Source organism: Thunnus albacares, chromosome 24 (genome assembly GCF_914725855.1).
Source record: "Thunnus albacares chromosome 24, fThuAlb1.1, whole genome shotgun sequence".
NCBI classification, from domain to species: domain Eukaryota; kingdom Metazoa; phylum Chordata; class Actinopteri; order Scombriformes; family Scombridae; genus Thunnus; species Thunnus albacares.
In genome coordinates, this window is record NC_058129.1 from 12,097,281 (window position 1) to 12,124,709 (window position 27,429).

General features: G+C 40.9%; 1 protein-coding gene, 1 long non-coding RNA gene and 11 other non-coding genes across 16 annotated transcripts; 11 read left to right on the forward strand and 2 right to left on the reverse strand.

Annotated features, from left to right (window-relative positions):
• The first annotated feature begins 111 nt into the window (after positions 1 to 111).
• Positions 112 to 182, forward strand: trnag-gcc. The gene has a single exon. It is a non-coding gene; the product is annotated as a tRNA-Gly (tRNA).
• A 640-nt stretch (positions 183 to 822) lies between these two features.
• trnam-cau lies at positions 823 to 895 on the forward strand. Its single transcript has one exon. It is a non-coding gene; the product is annotated as a tRNA-Met (tRNA).
• A 537-nt stretch (positions 896 to 1,432) lies between these two features.
• Positions 1,433 to 1,503, forward strand: trnag-gcc. Its single transcript has one exon. It is a non-coding gene; the product is annotated as a tRNA-Gly (tRNA).
• A 640-nt stretch (positions 1,504 to 2,143) lies between these two features.
• Positions 2,144 to 2,216, forward strand: trnam-cau. Its single transcript has one exon. It is a non-coding gene; the product is annotated as a tRNA-Met (tRNA).
• A 537-nt stretch (positions 2,217 to 2,753) lies between these two features.
• Positions 2,754 to 2,824, forward strand: trnag-gcc. Its single transcript has one exon. It is a non-coding gene; the product is annotated as a tRNA-Gly (tRNA).
• A 640-nt stretch (positions 2,825 to 3,464) lies between these two features.
• trnam-cau lies at positions 3,465 to 3,537 on the forward strand. Its single transcript has one exon. It is a non-coding gene; the product is annotated as a tRNA-Met (tRNA).
• A 537-nt stretch (positions 3,538 to 4,074) lies between these two features.
• Positions 4,075 to 4,145, forward strand: trnag-gcc. Its single transcript has one exon. It is a non-coding gene; the product is annotated as a tRNA-Gly (tRNA).
• A 640-nt stretch (positions 4,146 to 4,785) lies between these two features.
• Positions 4,786 to 4,858, forward strand: trnam-cau. The gene has a single exon. It is a non-coding gene; the product is annotated as a tRNA-Met (tRNA).
• Positions 4,859 to 6,106: 1,248 nt separating this feature from the next.
• On the forward strand, positions 6,107 to 6,179 carry trnam-cau. Its single transcript has one exon. It is a non-coding gene; the product is annotated as a tRNA-Met (tRNA).
• A 537-nt stretch (positions 6,180 to 6,716) lies between these two features.
• Positions 6,717 to 6,787, forward strand: trnag-gcc. The gene has a single exon. It is a non-coding gene; the product is annotated as a tRNA-Gly (tRNA).
• A 640-nt stretch (positions 6,788 to 7,427) lies between these two features.
• On the forward strand, positions 7,428 to 7,500 carry trnam-cau. Its single transcript has one exon. It is a non-coding gene; the product is annotated as a tRNA-Met (tRNA).
• Positions 7,501 to 9,452: 1,952 nt separating this feature from the next.
• Positions 9,453 to 12,344, reverse strand: LOC122976211. Its single transcript, XR_006400864.1, has 5 exons — positions 12,254 to 12,344; positions 10,735 to 10,770; positions 10,557 to 10,613; positions 10,407 to 10,443; positions 9,453 to 9,966 (listed from the first exon to the last, which is right to left on the reverse strand). It is a non-coding gene; the product is annotated as an uncharacterized LOC122976211 (long non-coding RNA).
• A 6,766-nt stretch (positions 12,345 to 19,110) lies between these two features.
• Positions 19,111 to 23,896, reverse strand: LOC122976207. Of its 4 annotated transcripts, none has more exons than XM_044344540.1 (10): positions 23,555 to 23,895; positions 23,203 to 23,233; positions 22,506 to 22,999; positions 22,269 to 22,325; positions 22,052 to 22,078; positions 21,636 to 21,893; positions 20,328 to 20,363; positions 20,128 to 20,184; positions 19,978 to 20,014; positions 19,111 to 19,534 (listed from the first exon to the last, which is right to left on the reverse strand). In XM_044344540.1, the coding sequence occupies exons 1-9, from the start codon at positions 23,595 to 23,597 to the stop codon at positions 19,986 to 19,988; spliced, it is 1,032 nt and encodes a 343-aa protein (XP_044200475.1). In that variant the 5' UTR covers positions 23,598 to 23,895; the 3' UTR covers positions 19,111 to 19,534; positions 19,978 to 19,985. The 4 variants fall into 4 exon arrangements, with proteins under 4 accessions (XP_044200475.1, XP_044200474.1, XP_044200476.1 ...); XM_044344539.1 differs by having other exon boundaries at positions 19,111 to 19,540; XM_044344541.1 differs by having other exon boundaries at positions 19,111 to 20,014; positions 21,636 to 21,890; positions 23,555 to 23,896.
• Between the last annotated feature and the right edge of the window lie 3,533 nt (positions 23,897 to 27,429).

The following is a 27,429-nucleotide window of genomic DNA, read 5'->3' on the forward strand; positions in this document are numbered from 1 at the left end:
GAGTTTTGAGACATTTCCAAGTCATACGGCACTAGAAGGAAACCGTGGCGGGAAGGAACAGAGGGAAAAGTGTTCCAACGTCCGAGTGGAAAAAGCGAGCAAAGCACGAGAGCATTGGTGGTTCAGTGGTAGAATTCTCGCCTGCCACGCGGGAGGCCCGGGTTCGATTCCCGGCCAATGCAGCGAGGTTTTAGAGGCTAGGGGCACTCTGTAGGCAGGGCAGTGGGAAAGGTACCGGCGGAGAAATGGTCAAACAAGAGTCGTTGAGTCTCCCGTCAGGTATCACAATGTTGCACGCGGTTGTGAACATGAAAAGTGTCAGAAAAGTCGCGGGAGTGAGAAGTCCCCGGTTCTGATGTTGGAAAGCTGTTGGGGAAGTCCTTCTCGTGACGTATACTGGTACTCCAAATGTCCAAGCAGAGCTGAGTATGTAAATGATATACTTTACACTGCACCTGCAAACTTCAGGCTTGCCAGAGGTAAGTTGGAGCCTTGTTTTGGTCTTTATGTATTGAGGGCCTTAGTATCATACCTTCCGGGAGAGATTTCAGAAGACGGTGGTATATAAGAGACAATCCCAATTGCATGACCTTGAAAGCCCAGAAATTTTGGTTTGCTGCTGGCGTTGGTTAGTCCAATATTGGCAAGGTCGACCAGCCGTTACTACCATGAGAGAGCTGACAGAAGATGCTTGGGTTTGAAGCTAAGGGCACGATGTCGAATAAGCAATTGTAAAGCAAACAAAGGGAAGTGGTGGAACAACCCAGCGGCCGAAGCATTTGTGCACGAGTAACCACCCATTTGGAGTGGTGTGTCCTGTGGGCCTCGTTGGCGCAGTAGGCAGCGCGTCAGTCTCATAATCTGAAGGTCGTGAGTTCGAGCCTCACACGGGGCAAGTGTTTTGTTCTATCTATGGCTTTGCCTGGAATCATGTCCGGTCGGATATGAAGGTGTTTAGGGTGTACCAGCAGAGATCTTGTGGTGTTGAATGGTTTGTGGTAAGTGCTCACTGAGTTTGACCTTTGTGAGAGACTCTCACTGCGAGGCCTCTGGAGGTCCTTGTTAAGTTGACAGTATCAATTTGTCAGTTTAGGCGAGCTGACTCTGTTTTGAGGAAATTCTCTTTGGTTTTTTGTCATGAGACAAAACAATCCGTAAAGGCTTAAATACACGAGACACTCACCAGCCAGTAAAGCTCTCTTGCAAGAGACAGAAGATAGAAGATTTTACAGAGAGCACCAAAACGAGTGCATGAAACTCAACTTCTACCTCAGACACACACCAAAGTACTCTAGCAGTTAGTACCCAGAGAGAAACATCAGAGTTTTGAGACATTTCCAAGTCATACGGCACTAGAAGGAAACCGTGGCGGGAAGGAACAGAGGGAAAAGTGTTCCAACGTCCGAGTGGAAAAAGCGAGCAAAGCACGAGAGCATTGGTGGTTCAGTGGTAGAATTCTCGCCTGCCACGCGGGAGGCCCGGGTTCGATTCCCGGCCAATGCAGCGAGGTTTTAGAGGCTAGGGGCACTCTGTAGGCAGGGCAGTGGGAAAGGTACCGGCGGAGAAATGGTCAAACAAGAGTCGTTGAGTCTCCCGTCAGGTATCACAATGTTGCACGCGGTTGTGAACATGAAAAGTGTCAGAAAAGTCGCGGGAGTGAGAAGTCCCCGGTTCTGATGTTGGAAAGCTGTTGGGGAAGTCCTTCTCGTGACGTATACTGGTACTCCAAATGTCCAAGCAGAGCTGAGTATGTAAATGATATACTTTACACTGCACCTGCAAACTTCAGGCTTGCCAGAGGTAAGTTGGAGCCTTGTTTTGGTCTTTATGTATTGAGGGCCTTAGTATCATACCTTCCGGGAGAGATTTCAGAAGACGGTGGTATATAAGAGACAATCCCAATTGCATGACCTTGAAAGCCCAGAAATTTTGGTTTGCTGCTGGCGTTGGTTAGTCCAATATTGGCAAGGTCGACCAGCCGTTACTACCATGAGAGAGCTGACAGAAGATGCTTGGGTTTGAAGCTAAGGGCACGATGTCGAATAAGCAATTGTAAAGCAAACAAAGGGAAGTGGTGGAACAACCCAGCGGCCGAAGCATTTGTGCACGAGTAACCATCCATTTGGAGTGGTGTGTCCTGTGGGCCTCGTTGGCGCAGTAGGCAGCGCGTCAGTCTCATAATCTGAAGGTCGTGAGTTCGAGCCTCACACGGGGCAAGTGTTTTGTTCTATCTATGGCTTTGCCTGGAATCATGTCCGGTCGGATATGAAGGTGTTTAGGGTGTACCAGCAGAGATCTTGTGGTGTTGAATGGTTTGTGGTAAGTGCTCACTGAGTTTGACCTTTGTGAGAGACTCTCACTGCGAGGCCTCTGGAGGTCCTTGTTAAGTTGACAGTATCCATTTGTCAGTTTAGGCGAGCTGACTCTGTTTTGAGGAAATTCTCTTTGGTTTTTTGTCATGAGACAAAACAATCCGTAAAGGCTTAAATACACGAGACACTCACCAGCCAGTAAAGCTCTCTTGCAAGAGACAGAAGATAGAAGATTTTACAGAGAGCACCAAAACGAGTGCATGAAACTCAACTTCTACCTCAGACACACACCAAAGTACTCTAGCAGTTAGTACCCAGAGAGAAACATCAGAGTTTTGAGACATTTCCAAGTCATACGGCACTAGAAGGAAACCGTGGCGGGAAGGAACAGAGGGAAAAGTGTTCCAACGTCCGAGTGGAAAAAGCGAGCAAAGCACGAGAGCATTGGTGGTTCAGTGGTAGAATTCTCGCCTGCCACGCGGGAGGCCCGGGTTCGATTCCCGGCCAATGCAGCGAGGTTTTAGAGGCTAGGGGCACTCTGTAGGCAGGGCAGTGGGAAAGGTACCGGCGGAGAAATGGTCAAACAAGAGTCGTTGAGTCTCCCGTCAGGTATCACAATGTTGCACGCGGTTGTGAACGTGAAAAGTGTCAGAAAAGTCGCGGGAGTGAGAAGTCCCCGGTTCTGATGTTGGAAAGCTGTTGGGGAAGTCCTTCTCGTGACGTATACTGGTACTCCAAATGTCCAAGCAGAGCTGAGTATGTAAATGATATACTTTACACTGCACCTGCAAACTTCAGGCTTGCCAGAGGTAAGTTGGAGCCTTGTTTTGGTCTTTATGTATTGAGGGCCTTAGTATCATACCTTCCGGGAGAGATTTCAGAAGACGGTGGTATATAAGAGACAATCCCAATTGCATGACCTTGAAAGCCCAGAAATTTTGGTTTGCTGCTGGCGTTGGTTAGTCCAATATTGGCAAGGTCGACCAGCCGTTACTACCATGAGAGAGCTGACAGAAGATGCTTGGGTTTGAAGCTAAGGGCACGATGTCGAATAAGCAATTGTAAAGCAAACAAAGGGAAGTGGTGGAACAACCCAGCGGCCGAAGCATTTGTGCACGAGTAACCACCCATTTGGAGTGGTGTGTCCTGTGGGCCTCGTTGGCGCAGTAGGCAGCGCGTCAGTCTCATAATCTGAAGGTCGTGAGTTCGAGCCTCACACGGGGCAAGTGTTTTGTTCTATCTATGGCTTTGCCTGGAATCATGTCCGGTCGGATATGAAGGTGTTTAGGGTGTACCAGCAGAGATCTTGTGGTGTTGAATGGTTTGTGGTAAGTGCTCACTGAGTTTGACCTTTGTGAGAGACTCTCACTGCGAGGCCTCTGGAGGTCCTTGTTAAGTTGACAGTATCCATTTGTCAGTTTAGGCGAGCTGACTCTGTTTTGAGGAAATTCTCTTTGGTTTTTTGTCATGAGACAAAACAATCCGTAAAGGCTTAAATACACGAGACACTCACCAGCCAGTAAAGCTCTCTTGCAAGAGACAGAAGATAGAAGATTTTACAGAGAGCACCAAAACGAGTGCATGAAACTCAACTTCTACCTCAGACACACACCAAAGTACTCTAGCAGTTAGTACCCAGAGAGAAACATCAGAGTTTTGAGACATTTCCAACTCATACGGCACTAGAAGGAAACCGTGGCGGGAAGGAACAGAGGGAAAAGTGTTCCAACGTCCGAGTGGAAAAAGCAAGCAAAGCACGAGAGCATTGGTGGTTCAGTGGTAGAATTCTCGCCTGCCACGCGGGAGGCCCGGGTTCGATTCCCGGCCAATGCAGCGAGGTTTTAGAGGCTAGGGGCACTCTGTAGGCAGGGCAGTGGGAAAGGTACCGGCGGAGAAATGGTCAAACAAGAGTCGTTGAGTCTCCCGTCAGGTATCACAATGTTGCACGCGGTTGTGAACATGAAAAGTGTCAGAAAAGTCGCGGGAGTGAGAAGTCCCCGGTTCTGATGTTGGAAAGCTGTTGGGGAAGTCCTTCTCGTGACGTATACTGGTACTCCAAATGTCCAAGCAGAGCTGAGTATGTAAATGATATACTTTACACTGCACCTGCAAACTTCAGGCTTGCCAGAGGTAAGTTGGAGCCTTGTTTTGGTCTTTATGTATTGAGGGCCTTAGTATCATACCTTCCGGGAGAGATTTCAGAAGACGGTGGTATATAAGAGACAATCCCAATTGCATGACCTTGAAAGCCCAGAAATTTTGGTTTGCTGCTGGCGTTGGTTAGTCCAATATTGGCAAGGTCGACCAGCCGTTACTACCATGAGAGAGCTGACAGAAGATGCTTGGGTTTGAAGCTAAGGGCACGATGTCGAATAAGCAATTGTAAAGCAAACAAAGGGAAGTGGTGGAACAACCCAGCGGCCGAAGCATTTGTGCACGAGTAACCACCCATTTGGAGTGGTGTGTCCTGTGGGCCTCGTTGGCGCAGTAGGCAGCGCGTCAGTCTCATAATCTGAAGGTCGTGAGTTCGAGCCTCACACGGGGCAAGTGTTTTGTTCTATCTATGGCTTTGCCTGGAATCATGTCCGGTCGGATATGAAGGTGTTTAGGGTGTACCAGCAGAGATCTTGTGGTGTTGAATGGTTTGTGGTAAGTGCTCACTGAGTTTGACCTTTGTGAGAGACTCTCACTGCGAGGCCTCTGGAGGTCCTTGTTAAGTTGACAGTATCCATTTGTCAGTTTAGGCGAGCTGACTCTGTTTTGAGGAAATTCTCTTTGGTTTTTTGTCATGAGACAAAACAATCCGTAAAGGCTTAAATACACGAGACACTCACCAGCCAGTAAAGCTCTCTTGCAAGAGACAGAAGATAGAAGATTTTACAGAGAGCACCAAAACGAGTGCATGAAACTCAACTTCTACCTCAGACACACACCAAAGTACTCTAGCAGTTAGTACCCAGAGAGAAACATCAGAGTTTTGAGACATTTCCAAGTCATACGGCACTAGAAGGAAACCGTGGCGGGAAGGAACAGAGGGAAAAGTGTTCCAACGTCCGAGTGGAAAAAGCGAGCAAAGCACGAGAGCATTGGTGATTCAGTGGTAGAATTCTCGCCTGCCACGCGGGAGGCCCGGGTTCGATTCCCGGCCAATGCAGCGAGGTTTTAGAGGCTAGGGGCACTCTGTAGGCAGGGCAGTGGGAAAGGTACCGGCGGAGAAATGGTCAAACAAGAGTCGTTGAGTCTCCCGTCAGGTATCACAATGTTGCACGCGGTTGTGAACATGAAAAGTGTCAGAAAAGTCGCGGGAGTGAGAAGTCCCCGGTTCTGATGTTGGAAAGCTGTTGGGGAAGTCCTTCTCGTGACGTATACTGGTACTCCAAATGTCCAAGCAGAGCTGAGTATGTAAATGATATACTTTACACTGCACCTGCAAACTTCAGGCTTGCCAGAGGTAAGTTGGAGCCTTGTTTTGGTCTTTATGTATTGAGGGCCTTAGTATCATACCTTCCGGGAGAGATTTCAGAAGACGGTGGTATATAAGAGACAATCCCAATTGCATGACCTTGAAAGCCCAGAAATTTTGGTTTGCTGCTGGCGTTGGTTAGTCCAATATTGGCAAGGTCGACCAGCCGTTACTACCATGAGAGAGCTGACAGAAGATGCTTGGGTTTGAAGCTAAGGGCACGATGTCGAATAAGCAATTGTAAAGCAAACAAAGGGAAGTGGTGGAACAACCCAGCGGCCGAAGCATTTGTGCACGAGTAACCACCCATTTGGAGTGGTGTGTCCTGTGGGCCTCGTTGGCGCAGTAGGCAGCGCGTCAGTCTCATAATCTGAAGGTCGTGAGTTCGAGCCTCACACGGGGCAAGTGTTTTGTTCTATCTATGGCTTTGCCTGGAATCATGTCCAGTCGGATATGAAGGTGTTTAGGGTGTACCAGCAGAGATCTTGTGGTGTTGAATGGTTTGTGGTAAGTGCTCACTGAGTTTGACCTTTGTGAGAGACTCTCACTGCGAGGCCTCTGGAGGTCCTTGTTAAGTTGACAGTATCCATTTGTCAGTTTAGGCGAGCTGACTCTGTTTTGAGGAAATTCTCTTTGGTTTTTTGTCATGAGACAAAACAATCCGTAAAGGCTTAAATACACGAGACACTCACCAGCCAGTAAAGCTCTCTTGCAAGAGACAGAAGATAGAAGATTTTACAGAGAGCACCAAAACGAGTGCATGAAACTCAACTTCTACCTCAGACACACACCAAAGTACTCTAGCAGTTAGTACCCAGAGAGAAACATCAGAGTTTTGAGACATTTCCAAGTCATACGGCACTAGAAGGAAACCGTGGCGGGAAGGAACAGAGGGAAAAGTGTTCCAACGTCCGAGTGGAAAAAGCGAGCAAAGCACGAGAGCATTGGTGGTTCAGTGGTAGAATTCTCGCCTGCCACGCGGGAGGCCCGGGTTCGATTCCCGGCCAATGCAGCGAGGTTTTAGAGGCTAGGGGCACTCTGTAGGCAGGGCAGTGGGAAAGGTACCGGCGGAGAAATGGTCAAACAAGAGTCGTTGAGTCTCCCGTCAGGTATCACAATGTTGCACGCGGTTGTGAACATGAAAAGTGTCAGAAAAGTCGCGGGAGTGAGAAGTCCCCGGTTCTGATGTTGGAAAGCTGTTGGGGAAGTCCTTCTCGTGACGTATACTGGTACTCCAAATGTCCAAGCAGAGCTGAGTATGTAAATGATATACTTTACACTGCACCTGCAAACTTCAGGCTTGCCAGAGGTAAGTTGGAGCCTTGTTTTGGTCTTTATGTATTGAGGGCCTTAGTATCATACCTTCCGGGAGAGATTTCAGAAGACGGTGGTATATAAGAGACAATCCCAATTGCACGACCTTGAAAGCCCAGAAATTTTGGTTTGCTGCTGGCGTTGGTTAGTCCAATATTGGCAAGGTCGACCAGCCGTTACTACCATGAGAGAGCTGACAGAAGATGCTTGGGTTTGAAGCTAAGGGCACGATGTCGAATAAGCAATTGTAAAGCAAACAAAGGGAAGTGGTGGAACAACCCAGCGGCCGAAGCATTTGTGCACGAGTAACCACCCATTTGGAGTGGTGTGTCCTGTGGGCCTCGTTGGCGCAGTAGGCAGCGCGTCAGTCTCATAATCTGAAGGTCGTGAGTTCGAGCCTCACACGGGGCAAGTGTTTTGTTCTATCTATGGCTTTGCCTGGAATCATGTCCAGTCGGATATGAAGGTGTTTAGGGTGTACCAGCAGAGATCTTGTGGTGTTGAATGGTTTGTGGTAAGTGCTCACTGAGTTTGACCTTTGTGAGAGACTCTCACTGCGAGGCCTCTGGAGGTCCTTGTTAAGTTGACAGTATCCATTTGTCAGTTTAGGCGAGCTGACTCTGTTTTGAGGAAATTCTCTTTGGTTTTTTGTCATGAGACAAAACAATCCGTAAAGGCTTAAATACACGAGACACTCACCAGCCAGTAAAGCTCTCTTGCAAGAGACAGAAGATAGAAGATTTTACAGAGAGCACCAAAACGAGTGCATGAAACTCAACTTCTACCTCAGACACACACCAAAGTACTCTAGCAGTTAGTACCCAGAGAGAAACATCAGAGTAGGCTGGAGTTTTGAGACATTTCCAACTTATTCCGTACCAGAAGGAAACTATTGCAAGAAGGAACAGAAGGAAAAGTAGGGATAGCAGGGATGTTATGGTGTTGAATGGTTTGTGTTAAGTGCCTACTGAGTTGATGATTAAAAAATGCAGAGCACTTTTTTTTTGCTTGTAGCCAGATTGAGAATTCAAATTAGCCGAACATGGTTTGAAAGCTACTGTGTTAAGCTAACTAGAACACTGGGGTACATCACCCAAATCTGTATCAATCATGGAGTGGATAAGTAGCCCAGAAGTGTAGCATAGCAAAGTTAATGCTAACCATGTCATGTAAGTGAATGAAAGATGCTAAAATACCTAGATTCTTAGTTTGGGAGATATAGTTCAATAAAAACACAGATATGTGTGATCTACCTTAGTCTGCTAATTAGCCGATTAATCAAGATAACTAGCTGACTACTGGGGTAGTTGATAATAAGCTCAAAAATTTCGTATAGAAAAGCTAATGCCTACCGTTTCATGTAAGTAAATGGAAGATGCTAAAATGATTAGAGCCATACTCCAGGGGGTATAGTTAAATAAAAACAAAGATTCAGGTGGTCTAACCTCGTTTGTTGGTTAGTGGATTATTCAAGCTTTCTAACCAAGTAGGGTCCATTTGATAGATTTGGCAGTTAATAGCAACACGTTTAAGCTATGCTAACTGTTTCATGTATGTCAATGGAGAATGCTAATACCATTAGCTCAATTTTCCGGGAGGTATAGTTAAATAAAAACACAGATTTAGGTGGTCCAACCTATGTTGCTAGTTAGACGATTAGTCAAGCTTTCTAGCCAAGTAGGGTCCATTTGATAGATTTGGTCATTTATTCCATATCAGCAAAACATTTTAGTGAGTGAATGGAAAGTATAATGGTACTTGAGCTGAAAGTGAGCTGTCAATCAAACGTGATCTCAGTATGCCCACACAATCCTGAGAAATGGTTTGAGCAGTCAAATCAGCTGTTTTTGAGCTAGGTTTTCTAATAGTTGTGAATGTTTATTTTCATTCAGATTTTTGTGGATGCTTAATGAGATATTCAACCATGATATCATATATGCATTTTACTATTTCAAGCCACATTGTCAGAGGCTTTAAGTAAAGCGTTTGAGTACTTCCTCCACCATTGGTGATAAGAACTACCAAAGAGACTGAATTGAAAAGGTTTAGAGAGTTAAGCTCTATTCCCATTCCTCACACGCAGGAATAGTCTGCATGAGTGGTGTTTAGGGGACAGACACTGTTCTCTCTTGGTATTGAGAAATTGGCCACTTCCGAACAGGCATGTTTTGAACGAGCACTGCACTACTTATTCTGAAATGGGCCACTCTGCATACTGAGTGCTTTTACTTTAGGTACTTTAAATATATTTTGTTGCTAATACTTCTGTGCTTACTTAGAAAAAAATGAATGCACTTTAAGTGCATTCAATGATAAGTATTTGCTACTTTTACTTACTTCACTTTACTTCACTTCTACTTCACTTCACTGAAAACATTATGGCCTGCACAATGTCTGAGATGTGAATAACAACAGAACCGTGATGCTGTATAAAAGTTTTTTATTCAGGACAATAGGTAGACATATCCATGTCTATAGAAAGCTTGCTAATTCCAAAACCACAGAGCTAGTCAAGCAAGGCATTAGTTGATTGGATATATAGACAAAACAAGCAATTTTCCTGACATTTTGTAAACCAAATGATTAGATGATTAATCAAGAAAATTAAAAAATACCCTCTATAGCTATTTTATATATGACACCTAATACTATTTTCAGACACAAGCTGGCTGCCAAAAGACAGCAAGTAGAGTAAAAAGAAGAATTATGAGAAAAGGAAAGAAGAAATTAAGTTACAGAGCAGGATAAAAGAATTCAAAGACACAATATGAATTAAAATATGCATATTAAAATGCAAAAGACTATGACTGAATACATCAGTAGAGTGCGTCCTCTTCTTGATCATGCAGTGTTCTTCACTGTTGAGCAGTTTCAGTCCTATTTCAAAAAAGAGGGGAAAAAACTTGATTTGAGTTTCAAGTGAGTTTATTTAGTTAAAAATATTCACAGTCCCGTAGTGTGCCTGATGTATTTCTGGGTTTAATATAATTGTTTCTAAACTAATATTTCACAGCTACTCACGTTTGAGGAAGAATTACTTATAATTATACTGTAAGTCTGAATGATTTTGTACTCAAATTCTTTATTTAACTATGGGAACAGAAATTATAATGACACGTGCTCATTGTGAAACTGAATAATCAAAACAGACTGAACCTACCTGTTTCTACAGTAGTATTAAAGAGAAAGAAAAACAAAAAATTGAGAAATGTGACTAATTATCCAAAACATATAGTATAAATTCAAAACTAAACTAAAAATAAATATAAAGTGTCTAAAATATAATCTTTATTGTGGTCATACTGAGTCACACTTACAGAGTAGGTCAGCATTGCCATCATTGTACAAACAGAACTGCAAAATGAAAACACATGAAAAAATAACTGCAGGAAGTTTAACCACATTTTAAGTCATGTAGTCCATCAGTGTCAATATCATAATATGACATGTTTGTGTCAATTACATACCGCAGCCACCAATCAATACAGTAAGTAAACTGAGGTCTGAGGTCTGCTGCTTCTGCTCTACAAAAGAAGCAAGAATTTAAAATAGCATCAGAAGCACCACCAAACTTTAGATTTTTATTCATAATAACACTTTGAAAATTGAATTCATATTGTAAGACGGCATAGTCTTGACACTTACTGCTTTCAATGGGGCTGTTTTCCATGATGGAACAAGCTGTTTCAGGGAGACAAAAGGTTGCGGTTATATAAACAGTAGTAGCCTGTTGTATATGTACAGGAAATTAACAGCAAATGTCAAAGCACAGGGTGGACACAAAAAGATGATGCAATTCAATGCACTGATTCTTTTAGATATAGATAATAAATGTTAATATGGGGATTAGGGATGTCAGCAGGTAACCGCTAATCGGTAAACCGCCAAGAATATTTTTGACCGGTTACGCATGTTGGTCTATAGGTTAATTTGCACCCTGTGCTAATGGCTAGACAATTGCGTTAGACAAGCTAGACAAGTGTTGCATTATGGGTTGTTTGTAGCATTAATGTTGCTGGGCTAACTAGTGTCTTAAAGTCTGTGTTTATAGTCAGTGTGTTAGAGTCAATCATCCCTAAAAATGTTTTGTTAGTCCAGTTTAACCTGCAGGAGTTTCTGAAGGCTTGTGTGAAGTGAAAATGAGTCCAAAGCGTCTTCTGACGTCTCTACTGCAGAAACGGAATATGTCAAGCTGTCAAATACCACTGTCACAGATTATAAGAAGCTCAGAAAGACACACAGACAGTCTTATAAACGCTAACTGCTTCCAAGAGCCTGGCAGGACAGTGTGTGAGTATGTAACTATACTGTGATGACATTCAAAAAGTAAGGTTATTTTTGGAATGGGGGTAGGTGGGGGCGGGGGGTATATTCTTAGTACTATTTATATTCGTTATGCCATCAAGAGCTACTGTGACTAAAAGCATTGAAAAACCCTTTGTGGAGAAGAAGGATGAGTTAAAAGTCAAGCTAACATTAGCTCCGACCACCAACTGCTTGACAGCTCTCAATGCTCTCACAAATGAAAGCTACATCTCAACTTTTCTTAAAAATTAACCGGTTAGTTATTGGTTAATGGATGCTGGTCTGTTGACTTCAAAATTAACTGAAACTGACATCTCTAATGAGGATTATAAATATTATGAAGAGATGAAGCTGCAAACCATAGTTAAAATATGTTTGAGGAATGCGCACAATAAGCATTGATTTGGTGTGTTTCAAGTCAAAAGATGACCAAACATCTGTAGGTCTAAGATATCCAGACTATAGATATAACCAGGGTTTTCAGCAGTGTTCTGGCAGGAGGTGGGCTCCTACCAAAACTCTGCTAACATCATACAAATTAAGAGAAAACACAATTTTACAGGAAATGAGCAGAGGTACCATTTCACAGAAAAAATGGCATATATTCTATGACTGTGATATATTTAGGTCATCATGTTCAAATTAAACTGATCATGACACAAGATGCGACCAAAGATTTGAGTGCCTTTCCACCTCAGCTTAACGGTTTCCTAGAGAAAACCCTCATAACTGCTAGTTCAACATCATTTTATTAACCCAGTGTCTGGGGAAAAAAGGAAATCACCACTTAGAGCTTATTGAAAAATGGAGCGGAGATATACTTTGTGATAAGATGTATATATATTTATGTAATACATACAGACTGCAGGGGTGTTTACGATATGCTCTCCATCACTATCTTCCACCTCCAGTCTTCCTACATCCCCTGAGCAGATGATGGCGATGCTGGATTCCACACAACTCTTAGAAGAAGGTGCAGGGATTCCAGAGCATCCTGGAAATGACTGGTTTAGGCGTCTGTGGTACAGATGAGTGTCAGCAGTTTCATATATGTTCACCAACTTTGGACATGTATCCTTGTCCATGCAGGAAAAACACTTGACTGCTGTCAAAACAGAGAAAAAAAGCATTGGTGAGTAGCTCCCAGGCGTAAATGTGTGTACATTTAAATTATACAGAAAGGATTTCTTTCTTGCTATAGTAATATTTGAAATAACAAAATCAGTCTTATCTTACACTCCTGGTCTGCTGCAGGTTGAGCATCTATGGCAGATAATATAAGGAAAATATCAATTAGTTTAAAAAATGGGTCAAAACAGTGTTCACAGTACACTATGAGAAGTAATCGAAGCTCCCATTCAAGACAGTGAAATCTAAATAAATGAATAAAATGCAGTGCAAAGATGCAATGCAGAATATTTGTGTGTCACACCACATACCAGCATTGCCCCCACAGGCACGGATATTTATGAATGTCATCCAACCTAGAAGGCACCCTGAAAACATAAAAGAAAAAATAGAAACTTTTGGATTTAACTCCAAGATTATATTAATTATTGCATGTACATAGATTTGGGAATAACATGAGAATCATACATTAATTAAATAATATTGCACAAAATTAGTAATTAGTTTAATTACATTTCCATTTCTTCGTGGCTGCTCTTTTTCTGCGACGGTTCCTATTTCTCCCTTCTCTAGGAACCAATGGTGAGCCTTTTGGTTTTGCTTGGTTTCCCTCGGCGTCCATCTTGCTGGTGCAGCTCTGCTCTCCTCCCACCACCTCCTCAGCATCTGTAATGGCTGTTGTTCCGGGTAAAGTGCTGACAGTCAGGGCTTGGGGTGTGGCTTGTGGTGGAAAGTTGCTTTTTTGAACCAGAGTGGACAGTTTTAAGAAGTCCCCTTCAGCAGCTGCAGGGTATGCCTCAGGCTCTGTGTGGCGCATCATGGACAGGACATCTACAGGCCCAAACACTGATGGGTGTTGCCTAATCTTTCCAACCATCTCAGGGCTCTCAAAGATTTCCCGTAGTTCGCTTGTCGGAATCGGTATCACAGAGCTGCCTTTAATCTCTATGGGCAAAGCACTTTTATCACTGAACTTGTGCCTCATGTTGGAGGAGAGGCCAGCATCACTGTTTGATGAAAAAAGGCACATTTCATTTCGAGAATAAACTTTTCAATGAAAACTAATATGATGGAATCATGGAAACAGGTACAAACATGCAGCTAAAATCAAAATGACTCCAGCCATCACTGCTTGAGCACTGAATTACATGACATTTAGAATAAAAGAGAAAGAGACAGAAACATACCCACTCTCCTGAGTGTGCAGGGCACGGCCACCTTCAAGTGTAAAACAATACAGTAAAACTATTAACAACAGCTATAATTTAAAAAATATGAATATATTTTAGTCTTAAGCACTGATTAGATTACATTACCAGAAAAAACTAGTCAGCCACATTTAAACTTTAAAATAATCTCACCAGTTGATAAAAAAATTATACACGCTAATTTTGACCCTAAAAATGTAGATATATGTACAGTAGTCAGATAATGATGCGTAACAGAAATGCTAAAAGTTCCTGTATGTGATTATGATGCAACATACAGCAACACGGGCTACTTGTGATGTAGATGCCATTGTAGTTTGCTACTGGCATGATTTCAGCGGCAAAAATATGAAGAAAATAATTTATTTTGTCATTGAAGTTAATAAAACTCGGAATTTGTTCAAAGGCTACATGATGAAAGTCCTCAAGTGCAAGCCTTGAATGAATGACATGAAGCACTGCAGATGAACACAGGAAATATCCTTCTTCTTGCCTAAGGCTATCAAATGAGAGAAATTGAAGTAAACAAACTTACTCTCTGGCTGAGGATTGATAATATCATCTGTTGGGTGGGTCATTGTTGTCAAAACGAGCAACAACGCAGCAGTAAAGGTGTTGTATGATCTCTGTCTTTAAGCAGACTGCCCAAACCAGGAAATGAATAGCAGTTAGGGTGTTCCCATTAACAAACTATAACACAAGACCTCCATCTGGTGGAAGAAACGTGAGGCTTCAAGAGGCTCACTCCACTCAGGCGGATGTAGTTTAACAAATACAATAGGCTAAGCACAGGAGAAACTGTGTGTTTTACGTTTTATGTGTTAATGTGTCAATCATCTGCTGAAAGTGGAAAGTTTCTCCTTGCTCAATGAAAATATGATCTTAAGGGGCAGGCCTATGAGCAGGATTTGTGACATCACAGCTAGTTTTGTGATGGCAGCCACGCATTTAATGGATAAATAATGGATTACTCCTGGAAAGCTATTGATGTAGTACTTTTCTCCTTATGAAAATAACACAGATTATTCGACCAATGAGAATTTAGTCGGACGAGAGCATATCGACCAGCTAAAAGACCAGTCGACCAGCAGACTACAGCCCTACAAAGATCGATGTCATTCCGTAAACACAGCTCTGACTTTCCCAGAGGAAATGTACATATCTGCCCACTATTTATCTAGTCTTTCGTCAAAAAGTCGCTTACTTTTGTTGGACAAGACAAATGCAATATACAAAGTAGCTGATAGGCTCAATTTCGCCTCTGTTCTTCTCCGGTCACTGACACTGAGTGAAGATTTGAGGAAGAGAGACTGAGTTGAAGCGGTTACAGCGCCAAAAAGCATCAGTGGCCGGAAGGCGCACTACCTCGGTAGTGGTTTAGCATTACCATAGAGAATGACTGGGAAACAGTTTAGGGCAGTTTAGCTAAACTCTCGGGGCACGCGTGGGAGGCCTGGGTTTGATTCTTGGTCAATGCAACTTCAGGACTGCAACAAGCTTTTAACTTTTCATTCAGTATACTCAAAAAAGGAGTTCACAGTGAACTTGTGAAGTTTTCATGGAATTTTAGATGCTCAGTTTTCCATTTTTCAGAGCACTTCAAAGTTAAATTGAATTATGTTGAGTTGAATGGAAAGTCCATTCTTAATGCTGGAAACAACGTGATTGGCAAAACAATCTCACCACAAAGTCAACCAGCAGTTTCTAGTGAGTAACCACCCATTTGTGGCTAAATCATGCTTTCCATGTTCAACACCTGCGGACTTGCATGTGGATCGTGGATGCACACACAGTTCTATATATACTTTTTCGAAGGTCCATGGACACAGACATATTCCACATGTGCACACTAATAAAGAAAAGTGACATCTTACTGAGAAAAGGGATAAAACACATACATACAGTAGATGAGACAGGCAGCCGTTTGCTTTTCTTGCAGTTGGCACGTTTGCTATGTGTTCAGTCCGCATGTTCACAAATTTTGAGCGGCATGTGGACGTCCACAGAGGACTTTGTGTGGACCTTGCAGATGTGGGTGAATGATGAAATTCACATCAGTCAGACCCATGTGGATCCTCGCTGCCACAACGAGGCGGAAAGCATGAATTGGCAGTTATGGTGTGTTGTGGACCCTGTGGGCCTTGTTGGTCGACAAGGGGTTTAAGGGGGTTTCTGAAGCTGCTAGAAAAGTCCTTCTCCTGACACATGCTGGTATCGTAAAGGACCAACCAGGGCCGAGTATGTAAATGATATGCTAAACGCACCCGCAAACCTCAGGCTTGTGACCTGTTTTCAGACTTGATGTATTCAAGGCCTTGGTATCATAACTTCCAGGAGAGACTTCAGAAGACGGTGGAATATAAGAGTCAATCCCAATTGTATGAGCTTGAAAACCCAGCAAATTTGGTTTACTGCTAGGGTTGGGTACCGAACTCGGTCCTTTTAAGGGTACAGACCAAATAACGTAAGTACCACCAAGAACCTATTCACCTTTGATCAGTGGTTGTCAATTGGTGGCTGTTTTGATTGGGTCGTAGATGTGTGCGTGGAGTTTTGTTACATGTACAGGTTTGCGTGTGTTGCTAAATACACTCCAGTGTTTCCCATTAATTACCTAGAGCCCGCCATAGTCTAATTTGTCCAGCCACCGTTTCATAATGAACTGAAAATATTTTTACACTACTCACAATAACAGAATAGATCTTTAATGTTGTGTTTTATGCCGTTGCTTCAGCGATGTTGACGCTTGTGGTGCTAGGAATTTTGTTGTCAGGTTTGTCTGAAGGTGAGTTGTTAATGTGAAATGATGTGAATGATATGATGTGTTTTCAATCAGCTGCCAACACTGGAGCCCAGCTGCAGCTGCATGTGGTTTACGTACAGGTAGCTTTAGCTGCTAGCACCCGCTACGGCTTATAGGCACGCTAAGCTAACCATCAAAGCTTCACGTTAACACAAAGCTGCAACTGCAGTATGTCATATTTCACTGATAAGGAGAGGAAATAGTGAAGGATAGAGCAACAAGTTTATCTCAATGCTGGCGTTACAAGTGTATTTCATTCAATCTGGGGGGAAAAATACAAAACGGTTCAATGTTGTCAAGGTCGACCAGCAGTAACTACCATGAGAGACATGTCAGAAGATGTTTGGGTTTGAAGCTAAGGGCACGGTGTAGATGAAGCAATTGTAAAGGAAACAGCGAAATGGTGGAACAACCGAGCAGATGAAGCATTTGTGCATGAGTAATCACCCATTTGGAAAAGAGCGTGGTAGTGGCCTTTTTGGCGCAGTAGGCAATGTGTTAGTCTCATAATCTGAAGGTTGTGAGTTTGAGCTTCACATTGGGCAGATGTTTTGTTCTATGTATGGCTCTGCCCGTAATCATGTAGTCAGATACTTTGTGTGGTCCATATTGGAAGGCAAAAGTATTTGCTTTTCTGAACAACCACACTTGTAGACAGGGTGAAAACTTGGCCATCATTGAGAAGAGAGAGACTAGTTTTTAAATATGGGTATGATGGTGCAAACTTACACAATGTCTCTAATCAGGTTTCATAATGTTGCATTCAGTTTTAAAAATGACCATGTCCCAGTTCTGACATTGGAAAGTTGTTGGGGTAGGGGTTTCTCAAGCTGTTAAAGAAGTCCTTCTGATGACGTATACTGGTGCCTTAAATGTCCAACCAGAGTTGAGAATGCAAATTATACACTTAACGCTAAACACACCTGCAAACTTCAGGTTTGTGAGAGGCCAAGATGGAGCTTGCTATTTTAAATCTGTATGTAGTCAGGGTCTGCAGAGGAACAGATTGGACATTGAGCACAACCTTAGAATTGCTTTGTCTACCATCTCCCCAGACTTTGAAACCCTTGCCAGGAGCAACAAACATCCTGTTGTTGTTATCCTATCTGTTTCCCCAAACTTAGGTCTGTTATGTCAGCCAGTTTTTTTATCCTGTTTGAATTGTGACATGATTTTCACATATGATGTTTGTCAATTTATATCACTAAAAGTCAAAAGTGTAGCATGGCAAAGCTAATGCTAACCGTGTCATATGAGTGAATGAAAGATGCTAAAACACTTAGCTTCTTAGTCTTGGCTGTATAGTTCAATAAAAACACAGATATGTGTGATCTACCTTAGTCTGCTAGTAAGCCAATTAGTCAAGATAACTAGCAGACTACTGGGGTAGTTGATAATAATCTCAAAAGTTTTGTATAGAAAAGCTAATGCTAACCGTTTCATGTAAGTGAATGGAAGATGCTAAAATGATTAGCACCATACTCCGGGGCTTATAGTTAAATAAAAACACAGATTCAGGTGGTGTAACCTTGTTTGTTAGTTAGTGGATTATTCAAGCTTTCTAACCAAGTAGGGTCCATTTGATAGATTTGGCAGTTAATAGCAAAATGTTTAAGCTATGCTGTTTCATGTATGTCAATGGAGAATGCTTATACTATTAGCTCAATGCTCCAGGGGGTATAGTTAAATAAAAACACAGATTTAGGTGGTCTAACCTATTTTGCTAGTTAGTCGATTATTCAAGCTTTCTAGCCAAGTAGGGTCCAATTGATAGATTTGGTCATTTATTCCATGTCAGCAAAACGTTTTAGTGATTGAATGGAAAGTATAATGATACTTGAGCTGAAAGTGAGCTGTCAATCAAATGTGATCTCAATACGCCCACACAGTCCTGAGAAATGGTTTGGGCAGTCAAATCAGCTCAGTTTTTGAGCTAGGTTTCCTAATAGTTATGAATGTTTATTTTCATTCAGATTTTTGTGGATGTTTAATGAGACACTCAACTTTGATATCATATATGCATTTTTACTATTTCAAGCCTCATTTCCAGAAGCTTTAAGTAAAGTGTTTGAGTACTTCCTCCACCATTGGTGATAAGAACTACCATAGAGAATGAAAGGTTTAGAGAGTAAAGTTCTAGTCCCGTTCCTGGAACTTTGTATATAGACATAGTGCAGGATGTGTCAGCCACGTTTTGTACAGGCACTACAGTTAATCCAATCAACTTCAGCTCAACTAAAAATTGTAGTTTCCAAATATTCAGCACTGTTCTCTCTTGGTATTGAGAAATTGGCCACTTCTGAACAGGCACGTTTTGAACCAGCACCGCACTAGTTATTCTGAAATGGGCCATTCTGTGTACTGAGTGCTTTTATTTTGGTACTTTAAGTATATTTTGTTGCTAATACTTCTGTGCATACTTGAAAAAAATTGAATGCAGGACTTGCTAACTTGTCATAGAGTATTTCTACACCATGCTACTTTTACTTCCTTCACTTTACTTCACATCTACTTTACTTTACTTCAAACATTATGGCCTGCACAATGTCTGCACTGTGAATAACGACAGAACTATGATGCTGTATAAAAGTTTTTTATTCAGGACAATAGGTAGACATATCCATGTTTACAGAAAGCTTGCTAATTCCAAATGTCAGAACTAAAAGTCAATTAGTCAAGCAAGGCATTAATTGATTGGACATATAGATAAAACAAGCAATTTTCCTGACATTTTAGATGATTAATCAAGAAGAGTAAAAAATACCCTCTACAGCTATTTTATGTATGACATCTAATGCTATTTTCAGACACAAATTGTAAAGTAAAAAAAAGAAATATGAGGAAAGAAGAAATGAAGTTACAGAGTGTGATAAAAGTATTCAAAGATAGTATGAATTAAAATATGGATATTAAAATACAAAAGACTATGACTGAATACATCAGTAGAGTGCTGTCCTCTTCTTGATCATGCAGTGTTCGTCACTGTTGAGCAGTTTCAGTCCTGTTTCAAAAAAGACAATGAAAAAACTTGATTTGAGTTTCAAGTGAGTTCATTTAGTTAAAAACATTCACAGTCCCAGTAGAGTGCCTGATGTATTTCTGGGTTTAATATAATTGTTTGAAACTAATATTTCATAACTACTTATGTTCAAGGGAGAATTATATATAATTATACTGTAAGTCTGAATGATTTTGTACTTAAATTCTTTATTTAACTATGGGAACAGAAATTATAATGACACATGCTCATTGTGAAACTGAATAATCAAAACAGACTGAACCTACCTGTTTCTATAGCAGCATCAAAGAGAAAGAAAAACGACAAATTGAGAAATATGACTAACAATATCCAAAACATATAGTATAAATTCAAAACTAAACTAAAAATAAATATGTAGGGTCTAAAATATAATCTTTATTGTGATCATACTGAGTCACACTTACACTGTAGGTCAGCGTGGCCACCATTGTACAAACAGAACTGCAAAATGAAAACACATCAAAAAATAACTGTGGTTAGTTTAACCACATTTTAAGTCATGTAGTCCATCAGTGTCAGTATCAAATTGTGTCATGTTTGTGTCAATTACATACTGCAGCCACCAATCAATACAGTAAGTAAACCGAGGTTCGAGGTTTGCTGCTTCTGCTCTACAAACGAAGCAAGAATTTAACAGAGTATCAGAATTTACACCAAACTTTTCATTTTTAATGCACTTTTTAATTTTTTTTATTTATAATAACACTTTGAAAATTGAATTCGTATTGTAAGACGGCATAGTCTTGACACTCACTGCTTTCAATGGGGCTGTTTTCCATGATGGAACAAGCTGTTTAAGGGAGACAAAAAAAGGTTGCAGTTATATAAACAGTAGTAGCCTGTTGTACATGTACAGGAAATTAACAGCAAACGTTACAGCACAGGGTGGACACAAGATGCACTGATTTTGATTGACAGCTCACTGATTTTTTTAGATATAGATACTAATATGAGGATTAGTCAACAGTTAACCGTTAATCGGTTAACCGTCGAGAATATTTTTGACTAGTTATGCATGTCAGTGTATAGGTTAATTTGCATACACACTCCGTTAATGGCTAGACAGTTGCATTAGACAAGCTTGACAAGTGTTGCATGATGGGTTGTTTATAGCATTAATGTTGCTGGGCAAGCAAATGTCTTAAAGTCTGTGTTTATAGTCAGTGTGTTAGAGTCAATCCACCCTTAAAGTGTTTCATTAGTCCAGTTTAACCTGCAGGAGTTTCTGAAGGCTCATGTAATATGTTCCCCTGCCACGGAGGAAATAAATTCATAACTAGTGAAAACGAGTCCAAAGCGTCCTCTGACGTCTCTACTGCAGAAACCGAATATGTCAAGCTGCCAAATACAACTGTCACAGATGATAAGAAGCTCAGAAAGACAAACAGGCAGTTTTATATATGCTAACTGCTGGAGAAAATAATTTTTACTGCTTCCAAGAGACTGGCAGGAGAGTGTGTGAGTATGTAACTATAGTATGATGTAAGTTACATTCAAAAAGTAACGTTATTTTTCCAAAAAAAAGCTGTTGGAAAAGGGGGTGAGGGGGCGTCTTATAATCAGGGTCGCCATATATTCTTAGTATTATTTATATTCGTACCTTCAGCCCAAGTATGTTATGCCATCAAGAGCTACTGTAACTAAATGCATTGAAAAACACTTGAGGAGAAGGATGAATCAAGCTAACGTTAGCTCTGACTACTGGACAGCTCTCACAAATGAAAGCTACATCACAACTTTTCTTAAACTTAAGCGGTTAGTTATCGGTTAATGTCAAAAAAATGAAAATAAAACATACAGGAAAAGAACAGAGGTACTATTTCACTGAAAAAATGGCATATATCTATGACTGTGATCTTTTTAGGCCATCATCTTCAAATTAAACTGATCATGACACAAGATGCGACCAAAGATTTGAGTGCCTTTCCATCTCAGCTTAACGGTTTCCTAGAGAAAACCCTGATAACTGCTAGCTTAACGTCATTTTAATAACTCAATATCTGGAAAAAAAGGAAGAGATATATTTTGTGAGAAGATGTATGTATATTTATGTAATACATACAGACTGCATGGGTGTTTACGATATGCCCTCCATCACTATCTTCCACCTCCAGTCTTCCAACATCCCCTGAGCAGATGATGGCGATGCTGGATTCCACATAGCACACAGCACAACTCTTAGAAGAAGGTGCAGGGATTCCAGAGCATCCTGGAAATGGCTGGTTTAGGCGTCTTTGGTACAGATGAGTGTCAGCAGTTTCATATATGTTCACCAACTTTGGACATGTATCCTTGTCCATGCAGGAAAAACACTTGACTGCTGTCAAAACAGAGAATAAAAGTATTGATGAGTTAGAGATATAAACAGGCGAGTAGCTCCCAGGCGTAAGTGTGTGTACATTTAAATTTTACAGAAAGGATGTTTAAAGAACTCTTGCTACAATATTATTTGAAATAACAAAATCAGTCTTATCTTACACTTCTGGTCTGCTGCAGGTTGAGCACCTATGGCAGATAATGTAAGGAAAATATCAATTAGTTTAAAAAATATACTGCGCTTTGTGGGTCAAAACAGTGTTCACAGTACACTATGAGAAGTAATCGAAGCTCCCATTCAAGACAGTAAAATCTAAATAAATGAATAAAATGCAGTGCAAAGATGCAATGCAGTATATTTGTGTGTCACACCACATACCAGCATTGCCCCCACAGGCACGAATATTTATGAATGTCATCCAACCTAGAAGGCACCCTGAAAACATAAAAGAAAAAATAGAAACATTTGGATTTAACTCCAAGATTATATTAATTATTGCATGTACATAGATTTGGGAATAACATGAGAATCATACATTAATTAAATAATATTGCACAAAATTAGTAAACATTTTAAATAAATGCACATTTTAAAATTAAAATGAAATTTAATTACATTTCCATTTCTTCGTGGCTGCTCTTTTTCTGCGACGGTTCCTATTTCTCCCTTCTCCAGGAACCAATGGTGGGCCTTTTGGTTTTGCTTGGTTTCCCTCGGTGTCCATCTTGCTGGTGCAGCTCTGCTCTCCTCCCACCACCTCCTCAGCATCTGTAATGGCTGTTGTTCCGGGTAAAGTGCTGACAGTCAGGGCTTGGGGTGTGGCTTGTGGTGGAAAGTTGCTTTTTTGAACCAGAGTGGACAGTTTTAAGAAGTCCTCTTCAGCAGCTGCAGGGTATGCCTCAGGCTCTGTGTGGCACATCATGGACAGGACACCTACAGGCCCAAACACTGATGGGTGTTGCCTAATCTTTCCAACCATCTCAGGGCTCTCAAAGATTTCCCGTAGTTCGCTTGTCGGAATCGGTATCACAGAGCTGCCTTTAATCTCTATGGGCAAAGCACTTTTATCACTGAACTTGTGCCTCATGTTGGAGGAGAGGCCAGCATCACTGTTCGATGAAAAAAGGCATATTTCATTTCGAGAATAAACTTTTCAATGAAAACTAATGTGAAATAGATTTAAACAAATTACGATATTTCAGCCACATTTATCGAAACAGGTACAAACATGCAGCTAAGACTCCAGCTATCACTGCTTGAGCACTGAATTACATAACATTTAGAATAAAAGAGAAAAGAAACGGAAACATACCCACTCTCCTGAGTGTGTAGGGCACGGCCACCTTCAAGTGTAAAACAATACAGTAAAACTATTAACAAAACCAGAAAACATACTAGTCAGACACGTTATTTAAACTTCTTTAAATAATTTCATCAGCTGATAAAATTGATTGTTGCTGATGATTTCAGCGAAGAAAATAATTATTTTGTCATTGAAGTTAAAAAAACTCCGGAAAGTCCTCAAATGTACAAACCGAAATCCTGTTAGAGCTGGTTTGCAAGCCTCGAATGAATGACGTGAAACACTGCAGATGACCACAGTAAATATCCCTCTACTTGCCAAAAGGCTATCAAATGACAGAAATTTAAGTAAACAAACTTACTCTCTGGCTTAGGATTGATAATATCATCTGTTGGGTGGGTCATTGTTGTCAAAACGAGCAACAACGCAGCAGTAAAGTTGTTTTATGAGCGCTGTCTTTAAGCAGACTGCCCAAACCAGGAAATGAATCGCAGTTATGATGTTCCCTATCAACAAACTATATCACACGACCTCCATCTGGTGGAAGAAATGTGAACACTCAGGCAGATGTAGTTTAACAAATACAGACGTGGCTGAAAATATTGGTACCCTTCCACCTTTTTTAAAAAAAGTTACATTTTCTCTGTATTTAGTTGAAACCAACAGAAGTGTATGGTATCCACTATTCTTTATTTCACATTGAATATAACTGAAACTTTGCTTTTGATTTACAACTTAACATATTATTTAATACAGTAAAACAAATGGCATGGCCAAAAATATTGGTACTTTTAACTTAAAAATTTGTAGCACAGCCTTTGGAGGCAATAACTGCAGTCAAGTGCTTTCTGTAACTCTGAATAAGGTTTCTACACTTCTCCACTGGAAGTTCGGCCAACTCTTCTTGAGCAAAGTGCTCACTTCTCTCGAATTTGATAGGTGCCGTCTCCCAACAGCAAGTTTCAGCTCTTTCCACAGATGTTCAGTTGGATTCAGATCAGGACTCATAGCAGGCCATTTCAGAATGGTCCAGCGTTATCTTCTCATCCACTCTTGGGTGCTTTTTGATGTATGTTTTGGGTCATTATCCTGCTAAACCCATGACCTGTGACTAAGACACAACTTTCTGACACTGGGCTGCATGTTCTGCTCCGAAACGCCTTGATAGTCTTCTGATTTCATTGTGCCCTGCACAGATATAAGGCACCCAGTGCCTGAGGCAGCAAAGCCCCAAAACATCACTGAGTCTCCTCCGTGTTTCACAGTAGGCATGGTGTTCTTTTCTTTGAAGGCTTCATTTTTGTGTTAACATAGGGTTGATGTGATTTACCAAAAAGCTCTAATTTTGTTTCATCTGACCAAAGCACATTCTCCCAGAAGGACAGTGGCTTATCAACATGCATTTTGGCAAAGTCCAGTCTGGCTTATTTGTGCCTCCCTCTTAGAAGTTGGGTCTTCCTCGGTCTTCTACCATGGTGCCCGTTTTCATTCAGACAGTGGTGCGACTTGAAAATAATATACCTTGAACTTGAAGATCAACTTGGATCTTATGTGTTATTCTTGAATAGAATATAATATTGTGTAACTTTTACTAGACTGAAACTATAGTTCCACAGAAGACAGTGGCTGAATTAGAGCTTAATTTTTCACTACCATAGTACATGTAGGTACTATGTATGTTACTATGTAGATTAACATGTTTCATAATGAGTAAAAGTTTAAGAAAGGTCCAGTTCATACCTGGCATTAAAAACCTGGCACGGGTGATCACATGCAGACTGCTCTAAATACACATATGAACATAATATAAACTCAAGCATTTATTGTAGTCTGATTACAGATTAAGGTCAAGGTCACTTTTATTGTCTTCCTCAGGAGAAATTCGTCTTGGATGAAGAGAATTGCTGCAACAAACAACATCACAATAAAGGTAACAACATATAAACAGAGACATCACAAACAAACAGACGATGTGCAGTAAGAGCCTCTATATCGCCAGGAAAGCAGTGCCATGTTGTTGCATCTGTTATTAGATTGCACTGCAGCGGGACGAGCATGACAAACCACAAACATCCTCTTTCTCCCTCTATCTGCACTGTCCTGGCCTACTTGTATTAATCCCTTTCATTTTCAGTTGTTTTGAAGAGGTTTAGTTGTCTTCTCTGCATGCATATTTCAGTTTATCACGGATTAAATCAAAAAGAAGAGTGGAGGTAAAATTGTGTCACTCATGGTCACTTGTGATTAATTTCAGATCAGGTCCAAAGAGAGCAACAGAGAAACAGAGTGAAAGAAAAACTGTCCTCAGCTTTCAACTTCCTGGTGAGTAATCATTAGTAAAGTATGAGTAACTGAAACTGTTTGATCACAAGTTATTTATTTTTTCATCACAAGTTTCTATTTCTGTACCAAGGAACCTGAGTTGCTAGGCAGGGACGTAACCAGCAGTTTAGAAGTACTGAGGTCAAATAATAATAATAATAATAATAATAATAATAATAATAATAATAATAATAATAATCTAATAAATAAATAAAATAAGAAAAACAGAAGTTAAAAAAATAAGAAAACAGGCTGTTTCACTGGAACAGAGAGTATGCAGTGGAAACCAAAATCATTTTTAGTAAAATTGAAACAGCCCCTTATGAGGAATGGGCTACAACAATGGCTCAATTGGCTGCTTATGAGAGGGTGACATATTCTCTATTGAATAAGCTTGATCAATATATTATATGTTTACAGGAACTCTAATGCTCTATGGAAAGTCACATGCTTCTGTGCCGCTGATGTTTTATTTTTTTATTTTTTAAACATGATACTCCAATATTGGGTATATGCTGATTATCTTTTCTCTAATAATGCTGCAGAGCTACATCAAAATTAGTCCCCCTCCACTCATAAATATGTTTTTCTTCTTGTTCCTACTGTTGGATGCTTCACTGTGCAGAATGATATATGTGCAGAGTTTGACACTAGAGGGCTGTTTTCACATTCATCTGCTGAAAGTGGAAAGTTTTTCTGTGCTCATTGAAAATCTGATTTTAAGGGGCAGGCATATGAGTAGGATTTGTGACATCACAGCTAGTTGTGCCGATATTGGTCCAATAGGAAACCTACACAAGTGTGATGTGGAAACTTGAAGCATCCAGTGCGCAGACACAGAATGAACTTCTTAGTGAAGTAGGAGACATCTTGTGTTCAGCAGTTAAACTTCTGAGATTAATGATATTTACATATTTATAGATCCTAGAATATTTAATAAGGTAGAAGGAGTAGATGCCATTTTTAGGATTTTAACATGGTAATAATAGGATTTTTTTCTGGAAAAGCCATATCAGAAACACGAGGTGGGGATCTTTAAATATGTTTGACAGCAGAACAGCTCTGCTTGAAGTTTCTTTTGATAGTTTCCTATAATATTTTGTACAGTATGCTGTTCAACCAACATTACTATCGATAGGCATGCCAGTCTTGTGTCCATGTCTGTTCACCCCTCCAATAGTGCTTCTCTCTCTCTGTGAGGCTGTATTTAGACACAGCAGTGTTTTGAGCTAAATGCTAACGTCAACATGCCTTCACCAGGCTGACTGACAACAGAAATTAACTGAACCAAAATAGTTTGCATGTCAGCTCCACAGGAAGAAATCAGTATTGGTTGTATTTATTGATTCATTGATATGGTTAATAAATTGAAAACACATATACAGCAGGATATTCATGTGATTTAAACAGCTGCCTGCCTGCTTGCGCAAACAGACTTGGAGCATAAAAAAAACATGGGGTTCTCTATGAGACTATCTCGGATTCAGTGTGGATTGATAAAATGGAAGTGTATCTGTTCTGTGAGAAAACACTTTCTCTGTGAATTGGCCACGGTCTCTCTCTCCAGTTCGCCAGCCCTCCCCCACCATTAAACAGATGCTGGAGACAGGAGACTGTCATGTCCTCAGACAGACAGCTGCTCTCATGACTTCCCCCTGTCGTTTGCAAAAACGCACTCTGTTGATTGGCTGTAGTAGTGTTGTATGGTGTGCTCCAAGCTACTGTGTTTACATGCCTGTTTACAGAGCCAGTGCTATGTATGGGCGCTGGATTTTTTTCCAGCACACACAGAACAGACAGCTAGCGGACTGTGAGGAGATATTTGTTGAATTTGACAAAAAGTGTATTGAGAGTAGAATCACTGACTCGACCTTTAATGGTTACATTTTCATCCTGTTAAGGACACTCTGTAGA

Bases quoted from the DNA above. Each gene is read 5' to 3' on its own strand.
- LOC122976207 (XM_044344540.1), bottom strand. From the start codon at position 23,597: ATGACCCACCCAACAGATGATATTATCAATCCTAAGCCAGAGA. The intron at 22,079-22,268 runs GTATGTGGTGTG...TATCTGCCATAG, and splicing joins TGCCTGTGGGGGCAATGCTG to GTGCTCAACCTGCAGCAGAC. The intron at 20,015-20,127 runs GTATGTAATTGA...TTCATTTTGCAG, and splicing joins TGTATTGATTGGTGGCTGCA to TTCTGTTTGTACAATGGTGG.